General features: G+C 46.4%; 1 protein-coding gene across 3 annotated transcripts in view; it reads left to right on the forward strand.

Moving 5' to 3' along the window:
- Window positions 1-17,073, forward strand: part of kdm3b (lysine (K)-specific demethylase 3B) — a 44,503-nt gene that overhangs the window by 22,080 nt on the left and 5,350 nt on the right. Inside the window, exons 8-23 of one of the 3 annotated variants that reach the window (XM_079505025.1) lie at window positions 3,179-4,343; window positions 4,468-4,681; window positions 5,535-5,749; window positions 6,942-7,094; window positions 7,504-7,611; window positions 7,861-7,988; window positions 8,544-8,874; window positions 9,090-9,343; window positions 11,299-11,571; window positions 12,264-12,435; window positions 12,544-12,634; window positions 12,893-13,023; window positions 13,152-13,271; window positions 13,567-13,590; window positions 15,633-15,656; window positions 16,704-16,843. In XM_079505025.1, coding sequence (XP_079361151.1) covers window positions 3,179-4,343; window positions 4,468-4,681; window positions 5,535-5,749; window positions 6,942-7,094; window positions 7,504-7,611; window positions 7,861-7,988; window positions 8,544-8,874; window positions 9,090-9,343; window positions 11,299-11,571; window positions 12,264-12,435; window positions 12,544-12,634; window positions 12,893-13,023; window positions 13,152-13,271; window positions 13,567-13,590; window positions 15,633-15,656; window positions 16,704-16,843 — 3,543 coding nt within the window. The remainder of the gene's footprint in view (window positions 1-3,178; window positions 4,344-4,467; window positions 4,682-5,534; window positions 5,750-6,941; window positions 7,095-7,503; window positions 7,612-7,860; window positions 7,989-8,543; window positions 8,875-9,089; window positions 9,344-11,298; window positions 11,572-12,263; window positions 12,436-12,543; window positions 12,635-12,892; window positions 13,024-13,151; window positions 13,272-13,566; window positions 13,591-15,632; window positions 15,657-16,703; window positions 16,844-17,073) is intronic. The other 2 variants (XM_079505026.1, XM_079505027.1) reach the window with 2 other exon arrangements.

Below are 17,073 nucleotides of genomic sequence, written 5' to 3' on the forward strand. Positions count from 1 at the left end.
CTGCCAAGTTCCCTGGACATGTAAGCAAAGGTCCTGAGGGAAACGTCACTCAGGCTCTGTGTGTGTGCGTCAGCCCCCGCCATCTGGAGGGACTGGGACAGGGCCAGGACAAGATGGGAAAGAGAGTTGCCGAGACGCGCCATACGAGCTGCTGTGTCGTAGCTCTTAGTCAGGTAGTCGTCCGTAACTCTACACTGCGCTCGTGGACAACGAGCATCAGGCCTGAGGGCCTCGTCCGGGGACACTACCAGGGACGCAACGGCCTCATCAATTGGAGGCATGCGGTTCAAACCCAATGTGGCCGCATCCCCCATGGTCGACAAGGCCCTGCAGTCCTGTGAGAAGTGAAGATTAGACTTCGGGTTCCCCCAACACGACTGAAGCTCCTTTATGAAATCCGCAGAGGGCGGCACATTGAAGGACGTAGGCTGTTCAGTGCCTTTGAAAAAGGCATTTCGAGTCGGGGCCGTACTAACAGGGGTGTCAAGCCCCAGCAGTGACAAAGCCAACAAGACGGCCTGCTTGGTCACAGAGAGGTCGTGCCCAGGCATCTGAGGAGCATCCACCTCCTGCCCCAGAGAGCCCGTTTCTTAACGGTGGGGCGAGTGTTCCCCCTCCTCGTCCCCTTCCAGGCCATCACGATCTGTATCAGTGCTCTGTTTACGGCGATCCCTCACCGAGCGCAGGGTGGGCATTCCTGAGCAAGGTATGTCGATAGACGGACTCTCCACTGCAGCCAACCTTGCAACCCTTGCCGCATAGGGCATGGTGCCACAGTTGGTACAAGCCTCCTCTGTCAGGGCTTGTTTCAAATGTGCTATGCCGAGACAGGTAGGGCACATATCATGGCCATCGTCCGGGCTCAGGGAGGCTGAGCATCCAGCACAGATGCTGTTCATGATGGCAAGCGATAGCAGCGGAGCGAAACACACTCCCAGTGCCTATATGGGGACTATACCGTAATGGCAGCCTTCACGCTGAAATACAGTGGCAGGCAGCCGAGCGCAAAGCACTCTCAAAGCCTATATTAATGCCAAATAAAACAGGGCAATTAATAAGAAATACATCAAATCAACACTTAGTATTGAATGAGTTTTAAGCGAATACCACCAAAGTATTCACACCGTAGCAGCCTTCACGCTGAAATACAGTGGCAGGCAGCAGAGCGTAAAGCACTCTCAAAGCCTATATTAATGCCAAATAAAACAGGGCAATTAATAAGAAACAAGGTAACGTTTTAGTAAACGGGACAGTTTGTTATATTACCACCAGTAAACCCAGTAGTATACAGCTACAACGATAGTAGTGGAGCGGAGGACACTCTCGTTGCTAACGTTAGCACAAACACAGCGCGCAGACGTGCAGCGCTGGTTCCAAACACACACAGCGGTGTGTCAACAAAACAATACTGGCTTTGTCAAGCAACCGTAGAAAGTATACTTACGTGCGACGCTGGCTCACAGAGTCACTCCGTCACGCCAGCAGCAGCGGCGGGGCGAAAGACACCCTCAATGCTGCAGTCTGTCACTTCAAACTTACCACACAATGTCAATTGTTGAACGTCCGTATCGAACGCACGGGGGAAAACCCCAGTCGTAAAAACAAACTACGCGTATCTCTGGAGGACACAAGGTAGCCCCAACCGCATTGGTTACGAGACACAGTAGCGTAGCTGCTTAGTTTTCAACGACCTGCGCTTTTCGAGGCGAAAAGATGAAAGAGGATGAACCCTGTGAACTGGGCACCTATATCGGTGGCTCACGCCCACAGGGGGTCACGAGTGACAGTGTTGGTATTAATATTCGACCAATGCGCGAGCGCGTGATGCATATCCAGGTGTTGAAAACACCGCCCCTCTGGCGGTCAGTAGGTATGAAATAGAACTGCTATTTTTCAATAGCTAAAGTGTAACACAATGCTTGAAACACCAAAAGGGGTTCCCGCCCAGAATGGGTTAAGCCCACTTTAAGTTAAGCCTATGGGACGAAGTCCAGACTGATACCGGCGGGGAGGAAGCCAGAGAGAATCCACATTATCAGTCTGGCTGAAGCCAGGCTAGCAGGCTGTGTTTCTATTAGATCTCAGTACCTGTATGCTGAACTGGTCCTGTATTAGTATTTTGTGCCTACTGTTTTTTTAACCCATTTTGACCTGAGATCAGATTCTAAAAATGTCTTCTACATCCTGACAGTTTTCTGAAAAAGCTATGTTTCTATGTCAGTGGTTCTTCGATTTTTCAAAAATAGCAGACACTTGGTGGCGCGCTATGAGCTTGTAGATCTGCTATTTTTCAATAGCTAAAGCATAACATAATGCTAACACCAAAAGGGGTTCCCGCCCAGAATGGGTTAATGGCTCAGAGTGAGTTGAAAGGCCTCCATGCGCATAATGTCATTTTCAGGACTCTAATAATCAAATATCCTCATGTAAATATATATATCCTCAAATGTGTATATATACAGCAGGTTAATAATGTATATTCGGCTACTTCAACTTTATGATGCAAGTAAAGACAATTTCATAATTTAGGCATTTAGCAGATGCTCTTAACCCATTTTGGGCGGGAACCCCTTTTGGTGTTAGCATTATGTTGTGCTTTAGCTATTGAAAAATAGCAGATCTACAAGCTTATAGCGCGCCACTCGGTGGCGCGCTATGAGCTTGTAGATCTGCTATTTTTGAAAAATCGAAGAACCACTGACATAGAAACATAGCTTTTTCAGAAAACTGTCAGGATGTAGAAGACATTTTTAGAAAATGATCTCAGGTCAAAATGGGTTAAGAATTGCATAGTTGGTGTCTGGGCCGTGGCTCAGCGGTCCAGGCACCTTGGTTGGTAATCCAGTCTGGCAGTGTGCCGTGGGTTCGACTCCCGATCCCGACGGCCCCCACTGCATGTCTCCCCCCCCCCCCATCCCTCTCCCCATTTCCTGTCTGCCTACTGTGATTCTATCCCTCTACAAAAAATAAAGGCGAGAATTGCACAGTTGGTTGGCAGGTATGCATTATTGCATAAGTGCAGGTGGGGAGATAACATTAAAGTGCGATTGTCGAGTGAGTTAAATTTGAGTGATGATGGATAGTAAAGTGTTTTGCTGAGACACCCCCCGAGGCCAGACATGACATGTGTTATTGTAACTGATGCTATAATATGATGTTGCATTGTTTTGTGCCGCAGGGCTCCAAGAACTCAAGTTTCGGCGCGCCCCAGACCCTGCCTGGAGCCGCTCCTGTATTCGGAGAAGTCAGCTCCCAGGTGAACGGAGCCTCAGCCGCCACCAAGGACTCCTCCAGGCCCTTCGGCTTTGGCTTCGGAGGGGCCAAGAATGGGTCCCAAAAAGCACAGCAAGACCAGAACTTGTTTTTACAGTGCATGACCCAGAGCCCCGGTTCCAACCAGACTCCAGGTTCCGGTCAGTCGCAATCCAAGGACACTAATTACTTCACAGCCGTGTCAGAGAGCCTGAGTAAAGCTCCTCCGAGTCTGATCAAGCCTGCTGCTCCCAACGATGGGAAGAAGTCTGCCATGGCCCCCACATCGGCGGGGCTCTTTGGGTCAGCGCAAGCCTCCAAAGTGCCCGAGGCCCATCCGACCGGAAACGGAGTGCTCAACAAGCCCTTTGGAGGAGACGACAAAACGTCATCATTCGCAGGCATGAGTGGGCCCGGCGCGATGAGAGGTACTGGTCTGAACATGGGTGGCGTGGCGGCTCACGCAACTACAGCCCAAGGTTCCGCTAAAAGGAGTGGCAGTAATTGTTCCAAGACTGCAGACAGCCACCAGAACCTGTTCCTGCAGGGCTCCAAAGAGCCCGCTAACCCCTTCCTGACATATGGAGACACGACGCCACACACATCCTTCGCTGGCCTTTCTGGGTCCGAGGCAGAGAATCTGGACAGTAAGCCAAACCTGTTTACTATGGCAGAGCCACCCAAAGGTATGCTTTCTTCCCCCTTTGCTGCTCTCTCGGCGGCAGCGACTTCCACTAGTTCCTCCTCTTCTCCGGGTCCCGTTTTCTCTCAGAGGTCACAGGGTGAAGGACCCAAGACCGAGGAGGACGAAGAGGAGCAGAGGCCCACCTCCACCTCCGCTGTGTTTGGCAGTGCAGGTGGGATTGAAGAGGCACCCGTGTCCTTTGACCAGAACCAGGAAAGGGGCCAGGCGTCCAAGCGTGACTCCGACTCCAGCACAAACAGCGACCTCTCAGACCTGAGTGACAACGAAGATGGCACAGGCCAGGGTCCAGGAGGGACACCGGGCCTTGCCAAGGACCCTGCTGCGCTTCAGAAACCCAAGATCTCTGCGGCTGTAAAGGGCCGTCCACGCAACAAACCCTTCAAAGGTAAGCTTGCCAGTTGCCAATACTGTATACTGGTACTGTATGTTCATTAATTAGTCCTTCATAAAAGCTCGACAGAAACATACATTTTCTCTGAAGGCTGTCAATGTGTTATGTTTTTTTCCAGTGGGTCAGTCAGTGTTAAAAGACATGGCTAGGGTCCGTCGTCTGAAGCAGTCGGGTGAGTCTTTCCTCCAGGATGGCTCCTGCATCAACGTCGCTCCTCACCTGCACAAGTGCCGGGAGTGCCGTCTGGAGCGTTACCGCAAATACCGGAATGAAGACGACACCGATGATGACGACGATCCTAATGTGGCCTGTCGTTTCTTCCACTTCCGCAAGTATGTACCTGAACACCAGCGTACTGATTGATTGAATTTGATTGAATAGTTTATTAGACAGAAATGACAGAAAAACAGCAAACGGAACAGAGTACAGTCAAACACTTTGTCCAAAAGGGTTGGCAACAAAAAACATCCTTGTGGTCTTTTTTCCATTTAGGCCCTAGTATGCAATCAATTCATAGACATGACATAGACTAGAATAACAACGGAATTCAATATCACAGGAAGAACTACAAAAATCAATATCACAGGAAAAAGAACTACAAAAATCAATATCACCACAGGAAAAAAATAAAACGCTGTATGTACAGAGTTGGAAAAAAGAAGGGGGGGGTGGGGTGATCACCTTTTTAAGGGTGAAGTGATCATTTCCTTTCCCTTGGGTGGATTTTCAGGCCTGGTGGATTTTCAGGCCTGGTTTAAAAGATGCAAGTGATGGAGGGGAAAGGAACTGGTCGGAATAACGTGTTCCTTCCACTTGCTGCGTCCGACCTGGGACACCCTCCCCCCTGTCAGGTGAAAAGAAACGGCTCGGACTCCTCATGCATAGAAGGAAGCATGAGGTGAGTCCGCTGGCAGAGGAAGTGTAGCGCCCAGGAGTACATTAGATAATTGATATTGGGTGAAAAAATGGGTTGCAAAATCGTGGGATAAAAATATAAAAAAATAAAAGATGCAATTGTCCCATGTCGAGTCGAGAGACTCGCATCTCGTCTTCATTGAGTTCTTACCATTCCGTCAACCTTGAGCCAAAATAATTCAGTAATACTAAAAAGGAAATCAATAATAATGCCGTCCTCCAAACTGTAACTTGCTAGTAATTCATTTGACCGTTGTCTTCGCTGTCCAGGCTGGCGTTCACCCGTAAAGGTATTCTGCGCGTGGAGGGCTTCCTGAGTCCGCAGCAGAGCGATTCGCTGTCCATGGCGCTGTGGCTCCCTGCTCCGGCCATCCAGGAGGGCCTGGACCTCGACACCTCCAAGTACATCCTGGCCAACGTGGGGGATCAGTTCTGCCAGCTGGTCATGTCCGAGAAGGAAGCCATGATGATGGTGGAGCCTCACCGTGAGTAACGAGAGCAACCACACTTAATTAACCACATTTAACCATTTATGCTACTATGTTTTAAAATGTTTCAGACATAAATACAGTTAAAGTGCTTTACGTTCAAGTTAAAAACACAGTTTAAAACGGAGTAATACGTTCAAATCTAGTCAATAGTAACATTAAAACAGTGACATTAAAGGGGGGGGGGGGATAATGGTAATATAAGTGGGTTTTTAGCTGCCTCTTAAAGCCAGCAAGCGAGGTTGCCTGTCTGATATGCGTTCCAAGTTAGTTTCAGTCTCCATTCAGTGTATTTTTATTTATAGTGCAACATCACCCCAAGGGGTCTCTGTGCACTTCACAGCAAAAACACAACAAATGGCGACTAGCAAGGAAACGCAGTAAAAAAACACAGTAAAATGTGCCAGCACACATGGTTAAACCAATTACCATGTGGTAGTACACGGCTATAAATCAAGTCCTTGTGCACAGCTAACAAAGGCAGCTGCACTGTGTCTCTTTTTAGTTCCATTAACCCTTGCACCCATAGAGTTATAACATATCTATAGAATGGACGGCCCTGCCCCCCACCTATTCATTTCAATGACAGTTGCTCACCAGCGCATGAGGCACCCGGAAGTACACTCTTCTTCCGGGATTGGCTCCATTGTTGGAGTCAATATAGTCTTGTGTGGCCAGACTGTTGCCTCTCTCATACAGTCTGGAGAACGGAAGCTTTTTCCATGAGTAAGCGATAAAATGGATGTGACGCATCCCCTCACTTGGTGCAGCGGCAGAAACAACTCGAAGCAAAACAGCGTGTCGATTGTTGAAGCTATGATGGCTTTTTCTCGCCGTTATTTCTTCTTTCACTAGTTTTGTTGGTGTTAATTCCATGCTACTGTTCTGTTAAACTATCCGCGCACAAAGAGATGGCTTCCGTTACTCGGCTCTTGGGAGCTGTAGTTCCAGACTCTAGCATTCAGAGATTGTGAAGCGAGACTAGAGCCAATGGAGCAGATGATAGAAGCATGCGCACATTGCGCAGAAAGCGTCCTAAATGCAGAAGTCTTGCAGTACCAGATTTGGCCTCCGGGCTTCTATGGCTTCGATAATCCTCCACTGTTCTGGGGGCGCCCTGTTGCACCCCTCCTCTGTACCGTCTACTTCGTAATAAGGTGTGTTCGTTGTCTTCTGTCCTGTCGTGCAGAGAAAGTGGCGTGGAAGCGGGCGGTGCGGGGCATCAGGGAGATGTGTGACGTGTGCGAGACCACCCTGTTCAACATCCACTGGGTGTGTCGCAAGTGTGGCTTCGGAGTTTGTCTGGACTGCTATCGACTCCGCCGGAACAGACCCCGGGAAGGTGAGGCTTAACTGGAGATGCTTTGGCTTCATTTACAATATATACAGTGTCATATTGGTCTATACATGTTTTTGAGGGGCACTACCCCTCTTATATTCAGCTATTAGTGTAGATTTTTGTCTTACACAAACATTAAAAACCCATTGACAATGAATGGAGAATCTATGTCATGTGTCTGAGCAACTCTGTATTTTATGTTTTGTCCTATACAAACATTAAATTCCCATTGACAATGAATGGACAATTTCACGTCATAGTGTCTGATCAAATGGATCAATGTTACGTCATGATGATGTACGATGATAAGAGCGCCCCTCACTTCACCTGAGTGTGATTTTTATTTTATTTTTGTATCTAGATGTGTGTTTGAAACGTCCAGTATGTGCTTTAATGTGTTATTTTCCCTCAGATGTAGACGAGGTTCCTGAGGACGAGTGCTTCTCTTGGCTGAAGTGCGCCAAAGGTCAACCTCATGAACCGCAGAACCTCATGCCCACACAGATCATACCAGGAGCAGGTAAGATCTCTAAAACACTTAACACGCACTCTCACACAGATACACACATCTGACCTGATCTAAATCAAAAATACTTTGAAAGGTGCTGTTTGCCGAAAAGAACAAATGTATTGTCAGCTGGTGGGTCTGTTCTTCCTGGTACCCAAGTACGATGGGTTATAAGTTATACGCTTAATGTTTAGTTTTTTGGTAGTCTGTGTCCTTCCTGTTGTATTGAATGAAAGTGCCCCCTCCCTCCCTCCCGTTTAGCTCTCTACAACATTGGGGACATGGTCCATTCAGCCAGGGGCAAGTGGGGCATTAAGGCCAACTGTCCCTGCACCAGTCGACAGACAAAGCCTCTAGCGCGCCCCAGCGCCCCCAATGGGATTTCACAGGTATTGCAAAGCTGTACTATCATTATTCATTACCCGTTTAATGAAATGCATTTTGACTGTCGTACTCTAATGCAGTGGTTTTCAACCAGTAGTCTGGGGACCACCAGTGGTCCTTGAGGGGGGTCCAGGTGGTCCCCAGCTAAATGATGGATAGTTGGTAACCAAATGGACCCCTATAGACCTTTAACTCTTGAGAGTGTAATATGAAACCAATTGGACCCTTTGGTTTCATTTTACACTCAAGATTTCAATTATTTTAAAACCTCTGCATAACTTAATTTACAAGAAGTCTAAACAATTAGAGAATGTAGAATAATTGTTATTTTGGTCAACATTTGCCTGTTATCTCTCCTATGGTACCAGTGATAAACCTTGGAATTGTGGACAAACTCCAATGATATCAAAATATTCTTTAGTTTTGGGTCTGAGTCTAAATGTCATCAAATGGTGGTCCGTGGCTCAAATGCCGAATAAGTAATAGGCCCTGACATGAAAAAGGTTGAAAACCACGGCTCTGTCTTCTCGATCAATAACCAATGCCAATCTTATTACCAGCAGTCTACAGGGAGTAACAGTGCTGCGGCGGCCTCGAGTACCGCCCCTTCCGTCAAACCAGAGGCAGAGACGACGACGACGACGACGGTTAAAACGGAAGCCACGGCGTCGGACGGAGGAGGAGGGGGCGCGGCCGGCGGGGAGACGGTGGCGGCGGTGGTGGGGAGCAGCGGTGCCTCGCCGACGTGTAGCACCACCAGCGCTCCTCCCGGCGCTAACCTCACTCAGACCTCTGTCAAGGACGCTCGCTCTTCTACGGGAGAGGGTGGCGGCACGGCCCTGCATTGGCTGGCAGACTTGGCCACGCAAAAAGCCAAGGATGACACTAAAGGTACTTTCTTTAGAACCTCCAGGACATTCTGTCCCTAGAAGATGTTTTTCAACGGAAAAACGTAACAAAACAAATTTTCACAAATAGAAAGTGAGCTTGTCAATGTGTAGCTATTTTGTGCTGTTTTCGAATGTATAAGTAAATATAATAATCTAATAATACTAATAAAACAACTTTTGAGTTGCACTCTAATTCTTAAACCCCTTTCCTACCAGAAACCGGGTCCCTGCGCTCCATGATGGGCAGAGACTCTCGGCCACCCTTTGGCTTGGACTCGCTCAGCGCCCTGTCCAAGCCTTCCGCTTCCAGCCCCAAGCTCTTCAACAGCTTGTTACTTGGGCCCAGCGCAGCCCAGCCTAAGCCTGAGGGCTCCAGTCTCCGGGACCTGCTCAACTCTGGTCCTGGCAGACTCACGCAGGGCCCTGGAGACAGCGGGGTACCTTTCCCTTCCGTCTTTTCCTCAGGAGGGGTAAGCATACCTAAAAAAATCACACCCGTGTGAACTGAGTGGTGCAAATCTCCCCCCCCCCCCCCCCCCCCCCGTCTCTCTCTCTCTCTCTCTCTCTCTCTCATATTAGCAGGCAACAGTGCATCTCTCTGTCTCTGCCACAACAGCGCCCCTACTGGTACTCATGAGTCACACATGAGTCACACACATTAACACGAGTCACATAGGTAGGTGAACACGGACATTGCTGTTCCTTGGAGTGGTTGCACCACTCAAAAAACAACTGTGACTAGGGATGGATATCTAAACCCTGTTCTAAATTTCCCAAAGCCTGAAAATCAGTAGCTTATCGTCCTAACGTGACGAGCTATTTTAATTCAGTTGCTTTGCATTGGCAACCCCTGTGAAAACATATCACCTGTGCTGCGGGTTAAAAAAATCACCAGTGGCTCCCGACATGCATGGAGGGTTAAAACTAATCTGTGCTGTGGTTTAAAAATCTCCCGTGGCTTCTTGTGAGGTTGGGTTAGGGTTTGAGGAGGGTGTCTGACAAATGGTGTGTCTGACTGTTGTTATGTCTAGTTACGGGAAGTAAAACGGAGAGGGCATATCAGTGACTCGGCAATGACAACATATCAGTGACTTAGCCATGACAACACCATCTACCACCTCTACTCTTAGCCATGACAACACCATCTACCACCTCTACTAGCCATGACAACACCATCTACCACCTCTACTCTTAGCCATGACAACACCATCTACCACCTCTACTAGCCATGACAACACCATCTACCACCTCTACTAGCCATGACAACACCATCTACCACCTCTACTAGCCATGACAACACCATCTACCACCTCTACTAGCCATGACAACACCATCTACCACCTCTACTCTTAGCCATGACAACACCATCTACCACCTCTACTAGCCATGACAACACCATCTACCACCTCTACTAGCCATGACAACACCATCTACCACCTCTACTCTTAGCCATGACAACACCATCTACCACCTCTACTAGCCATGACAACACCATCTACCACCTCTACTCTTAGCCATGACAACACCATCTACCACCTCTACTCTTAGCCATGACAACACCATCTACCACCTCTACTAGCCATGACAACACCATCTACCACCTCTACTAGCCATGACAACACCATCTACCACCTCTACTAGCCATGACAACACCATCTACCACCTCTACTAGCCATGACAACACCATCTACCACCTCTACTCTTAGCCATGACAACACCATCTACCACCTCTACTAGCCATGACAACACCATCTACCACCTCTACTAGCCATGACAACACCATCTACCACCTCTACTCTTAGCCATGACAACACCATCTACCACCTCTACTAGCCATGACAACACCATCTACCACCTCTACTCTTAGCCATGACAACACCATCTACCACCTCTACTCTTAGCCATGACAACACCATCTACCACCTCTACTAGCCATGACAACACCATCTACCACCTCTACTAGCCATGACAACACCATCTACCACCTCTACTCTTAGCCATGACAACACCATCTACCACCTCTACTCTTGATGAGTCATAAAGCAACATTACATGCATTCACCACCACAGTGTGAAATGAAATATTGAATCATAAACAAAACAGCTTCTCCAATATTTAGCACATTTTACCAAACAAAACATTTCTCAGTCTTGACTACTTTGATTGAACACAAGAAAGCCGGCAGGCTTGTTTCCATTGTGGTCCTTTTGGGGAAAGGGGACGGGGAGAAATGTGTCAGGACAGCTCATAGACCATGGCCTAGTAATGAGTTGCCGGGTGTAAATATGTATTATGTCTATATTTAACTTTCAACAACACTTTGAAAGGTACTTAATAAAAAGAAGGGGGGAAAAAAACAAGGTGATGGTGTTCCAGAATTGCTTAAGTCCTCATTGACGGAAATGTTTGCTGTTTGTCTGTCAGGGTGACAAACTGAAGGGCAGCCTGCCCAACTTCCTGGATCACATCATCGCCTCGGTGGTGGAGACCAAGAAGGCGGAGGGCCGGCGTCCCGGGGGCTCGGACGGTGGCGAGCTGGGCGTGTTGGGGCCCCGCAGGGACGGGGTGATGGGTCTCAGTGTGCTGGACCCACACACCTCCCACACCTGGCTCTGTGACGGGCGACTCCTTTGCCTTCAGGATCCTGGCAACTCCAACAACTGGAAGATCTTCAGAGAGTGTTGGAAACAGGGACAGGTAAGCGAGATCGGTGTCACACAGAAAGAACGGCAAGCCAAACTTGTCGGAATTAGATTAGGGGGTGCAGTAGAATCAGGACATGTTAGGGGTTACAATTAAATCAGTATCTATCCACAACATGTCACATTTAAACACGTGAGATTAGGGCTGTCACGATTACACAAGTTAATTAATTGTCACACAAATAATTGCGATTTGTGTTTTTTGCATTGAAACGTTCCAATTCGTTTCTCAGTTTGCCTTTTAGCATTCGTAATCCAAAATTGCACAGGGCAGATATGACAATTAACTTTGAAATCACTGACACACATTTAAAAATGGCAGAAATAGTGAAAATGTGTGGATGTGTGGAGCTTGTAGATATCCTATTATTGGTAAATGAGATCAAGCATTAGGTGTAGGGGACTGGGGTAGAACGAGGACGTTGGACTTTTGAGGTTGCTGTTTCATTCTCTCGTCTCTGGTGTTTGCCTGCAGCCCGTGTTGGTGTCAGGCATACATAAGTTTAATTCTCTGGTGTTTGCCTGCAGCCCGTGTTGGTGTCAGGCATACATACGTTTAATTCTCTGGTGTTTGCCTGCAGCCCGTGTTGGTAACAGGCATACATACGTTTAATTCTCTGGTGTTTGCCTGCAGCCCGTGTTGGTAACAGGCATACATAAGTTTAATTCTCTGGTGTTTGCCTGCAGCCCGTGTTGGTGTCAGGCATACATAAGCGTCTGAAACAACACCTGTGGAACCCTGCAGCGTTCAGCCTGGAGTTTGGAGACCAGGACGTAGATCTGGTCAACTGTAGAAACTGTTCCATCGTCGCCGACGTCAAGGTCAGGGACTTCTTCGACGGATTCGAGATCATCTCCAGTGAGTAACCCTTTCATGTTTTAATTCACTCTGGCTGGGTTCTGTTACAGCCCATACATACATGCTGCTAACATTGTGACTGACGGGTCTGTGTTTGTGTCTCTGCAGAGCGTCTGAAGGGTTCTGATGAACAGCCCATGGTGTTGAAACTGAAGGATTGGCCACCCGGAGAAGACTTCAGAGATATGATGCCGACACGGTGAGAAATGACAATGTGTAGTGATTTATGGCTCAACTGTTGCTGTGTTTGGACTACCCAGCAAACGGCCTTAAACTATCCCCACCACTGAACACTGTCCCACAAGATCAGTGGCTATCAAAGGAATGTTCAGGGACCACCAGAGCGGACCCCTGGACAGTAAAATGTTTGAGAACTTAGATCTAAGTCCATTCTGTCAGACCATTTAGTATTTAGCCGCAACTTAAATTCTCACCGCCTGATGTTCTCTCGCCCCAGGTTTGAAGATCTGATGGACAACCTCCCCTTGCCCGAGTACACAAAGAGAGATGGCCGTCTCAACCTGGCCGCGCGGCTGCCCAACTTCTTTGTGCGTCCCGACCTGGGACCTAAGATGTACAACGCTTATGGTGAGAGAGGGAGAGAAGACTGACCCACATTCACTCTTCTCATAAAGAATATTTGAATTGAATTGTTCTCTGTATTGCTCCTCATCTTTTTGTGTTTACCTCTCTCACACCCCTCTCTCTTACCTCAGGGCTGGCCTCCACAGAAGACAGGAAGGTTGGCACCACCAACCTCCACCTGGATGTGTCTGACGCCGTCAACGTTATGGTCTATGTCGGTATCCCTCATGGAGACGGAGCTGATGAGCAGGGTGAGTGGACTGACATAATTTCAAGAGCTGACATAATTTCAAAAACTGAGTATCTCTGTAAGTCTGCGTTGTGACACGTTGCCAGCTTGTATGTCAGCTATTTTTTGCACGCTGTTGTGCGACAACGTATAAAACGACGCTTAAGTGTTTAATTGCTAAGAAAATAATGGATGGATGCAACTCTGCTGGACATTGTCCGGTCATGTCCTAAGTCCTTCTGGCGTTAATCAGAGCCTTGAAAAGATCTGACAGTGGGTCTCACTATTTTGATTGTGGCCGAATTTCTCATTCACAGAGTCCGGTGTTGCTGACCGCAAAGGTATGTAGACTCTTCCATTGCATCAATGCCATATATACATTTGTTTTATTTAAATAAAGATGTGTAGCCTGTCTAGTGTTGTATTTGAGAATTAGTTTGACAGTATTTACTAAAAGGCTTGGGAATGGAGTTGGGGTTATTTTTAAGCTTGTTAAAAGAAAGTGGTCGAGTCGTTTTGAAAAAGTAACGGTTCTAACCAACCTCTTCTGGTGTAGATAAAGACTGTAGTGTGGAGGTATGGGACATAAGTGCTGGCCCAGACAATATTGCAATATGTTAAATGTGGGTAAATCAAGCCGTAGTATAAAGTAAGCAAACCAGATTGACCAGACCACTAATTTTCCTGATGACACCAAGCAATCTAGAAATGAGGTTGATATGTTCCTTCCAGGTGAGTTTCTCATCTACTAAGACTCCTAAGAATTTTCCATTAATAGTAATTTCACAAGACTCTGAACATCTTTAACTTTTTCCACCAAAGACAATAAAAGTTGACGTTGCTACATTTAAGGATAACTTATTTGCGTGGAACCATGTAGAAATCTGTTTCCATGACCTTTGTTTGCTTCATATATGAGGGAATGAAAGTCGGTATCTGTTATAATTAAACTGGTGTCGTCAGTGAAAAGTATGCCTGGCAAATCATTAATATAAAGGACCCAAAATCACCCCTGGGGGACTCCAGACAATAGTATTGCCCTGCCTGCTACTATACCATTTGAACTATACCTATACCACACTGAAGCCATTTTATAATATGTCTTTGGAAACCATAATACTTCAGTTCCATCATAATTGACTATCAGTTGCCTTAGATAATTCCAGAAATATGCAAACTCATTCTTATCTCTGGCTGTGTATATATTATCAACAAGTTGTAATAAAGCCATGTAAGAGGAATGATTCTTTCTGAAACCGTATTGGTGTTCATAAAGGATTTTCTGATTTTCCAGATGTGAAGAAATACGTTAATATACTAGTTTCTCTAAGACCTTTGAAAAACAGGGTAATATTTATATAATATCAATATGATATCCATATCAGTGATATTAGACTGGATATTGTCTGTGATTTTGGATATTGTACTAGTGTTCTATAAAAATATAAATATCGGATCGGGAAATATCGTTATCGGCAGATATTCAAAATCAACTGATCAGAATGTGCCACACGGCATTGAGTATTATGGAATATATATTGTTACATTGCAATGGTAATCAGCAGCATCTGTAGGCTGTCACAAGCCTGTGTCGCAAGGCTTGACCATGTTGCTGCTGCCCAGTGCCAACGCGGTATACATTTGGGCATGAAACCTGAATTTATAAAGTTGACAGACCGGGTTAGCGTTACCCCGCTCTGAATCTTGTCCGCTATCATCTCCATCCATGTTTATATATTGGCAGCGTACCTGGGAATGCTGTACTGCCGCAAAGCGTGTTTTGCAACACGGCGATATAAACGATAGAGCTTCATATTAAACGATAGACCTTTTCCATCGTACAGACTATAAATAGCGCCATATCGCCCAGCCCTAATCTTGATTATTCGATTAACAAAAAAAGTTGAATACTAACGGGAAGAAGTGCTGCCGTGGTCCGTGTGGTTATAAATACTGTAAACAGGTGCTCGTTGGCGAGGGTTCGATAATGGAACAACAAAAGGAGTTGCAGTCGGGATATAAAAAGCCTTTATTTATCCCGGACGGCATCAGCTCGGCAAAGAGCATTAAAAAAACGACCAACGTGTTTTGGCTGTCAAGCCTTCGTCAGGGTCCCATAGTTATAAGTACAACATGACGTCAATTTATAGTTAACACTTAACAATAATGATTGAAAACACTTGCAGAACAATTAATGTCAGACCAATCAATGTCATACAACAACATAATTATGTCCACAATAGTAAAAATACATGACCCATATTAAATGGTTTACCAATACAAATATTTTTAGAAAAATGGAAGAATGGCGTCAATCAGAGCTCTGAAAAGACCTGACAGTGGGTCTCACTATTTTGACTGTGGCCGAATTTCTCATTCACAGAGGCAGGTGTCGCTGGACGCAAAGGTCGGTAGACTCTTCCATTGCATCAATGCTGTAGCATGCCCTTCCACTAACTCCCCCTTTCTCCGCCGCCCCACCACACCCCAAACCCCCCCCACCCCATCCCGTTGTAGGTCTGTAGGCCTGTAGGGTGTGTAGAGCACACCGTTTCATCCATGTTTTACGGTTATATATGTGACTCTTAAACAACATTTATCAACCCCTTGGATGAACGGCCAGTGGTGTCGTAATTCTCTTCATCCTTTTTCCTAATACTCACATCTTAATAAACTCTTTTCACTCGTGCAGTAGATGTCAATGTTGGGTTAAAATGTGTAACTTTTCTTTTCAAGTCTATGAAGACAGAGGCTGTTCTCCTCTGCTACCCCGGTGCACTTACTGTAGTTACTTGACCAACTTTACTTTACTGCTCAGGATGGAGATCTCCGTCTTTTTTATTAATTTCATCAACTGCCCAGGACGGAGATTAGCCCAAAGACGGAGATTTAATTGTTTGATATCAGCGAGCGATACACTACAGTCTAGCGTCTAGCCTGTTAACGTTAACGCTAATAACTGACGCTAATAACTGACGCTAATAACTGAATCTAAATCACTGATTTCAATTATAACCAAAATCAGGGTTTTTGACAGCCCATCACAAATATTAACATTTCTGGCGAAAGATAAACGGCGTGAGCAAATGCTAAGATAAGCCGTTTCTTACAATGGAGGTCTGCAAGCCGGGAGAACGGAAGTGAATGAGTAGTAATCTCAGCTAGTTAAATACCATCTGTGGCAGAGAAAGAGTTAAGGATTCAAGAGTCAAGTTACAGGTTGTCAGTGTTTTTCAGAATCTAATGTTGGCAGGCAAAGACACTTTGGCGTTAGCCATAGCTCAAATGCCAATAGCTGTAGCTCAAATGTAGTTCAAGTGACTTGCGTATAGTGACCGAGCTATACCCTGTGCATGTGTGTGTGTCCGTCCGTGTGTGTGCGTCCGTGTGTTTGTGTGTGTGTGTCTGTCCGTGTCTGTGTGTGTGTCTGTCCGTGTCCGTGTCCATCCTACAGAGGTCATGACCACCATTGAGGAGGGTGATGTGGACGACATGACAAAGAGAAGAGTGTACGAAGCCAAGGAGAAACCCGGAGCACTTTGGCACATCTATGCTGCCAAGGACGCCGAGAAGATCCGAGAGCTGCTCCGCAAGGTCAGCTGAATATTGGTCTACATCTCAGATCAAATGTTATCCCTCTGTTTCTATAGGAATTGCCTGCGTCTGTCAGAATTTACGTTTTATTTATTTTAATTAAGTAGTTGGTAGTCTACTGTTATTTCACAATTTTTTAACTTAAGTTTTATGAAATACTTGCCATTAATATAGTGGTTGCAACTGTATTAATTGATTGCCCTAGTCCCGTGGTGGGAGTTCTGCTCTGG

The sequence above is a fragment of the Electrona antarctica genome (assembly GCF_951216825.1).
Source record: "Electrona antarctica genome assembly, chromosome: 1".
NCBI lineage: Eukaryota > Metazoa > Chordata > Actinopteri > Myctophiformes > Myctophidae > Electrona > Electrona antarctica.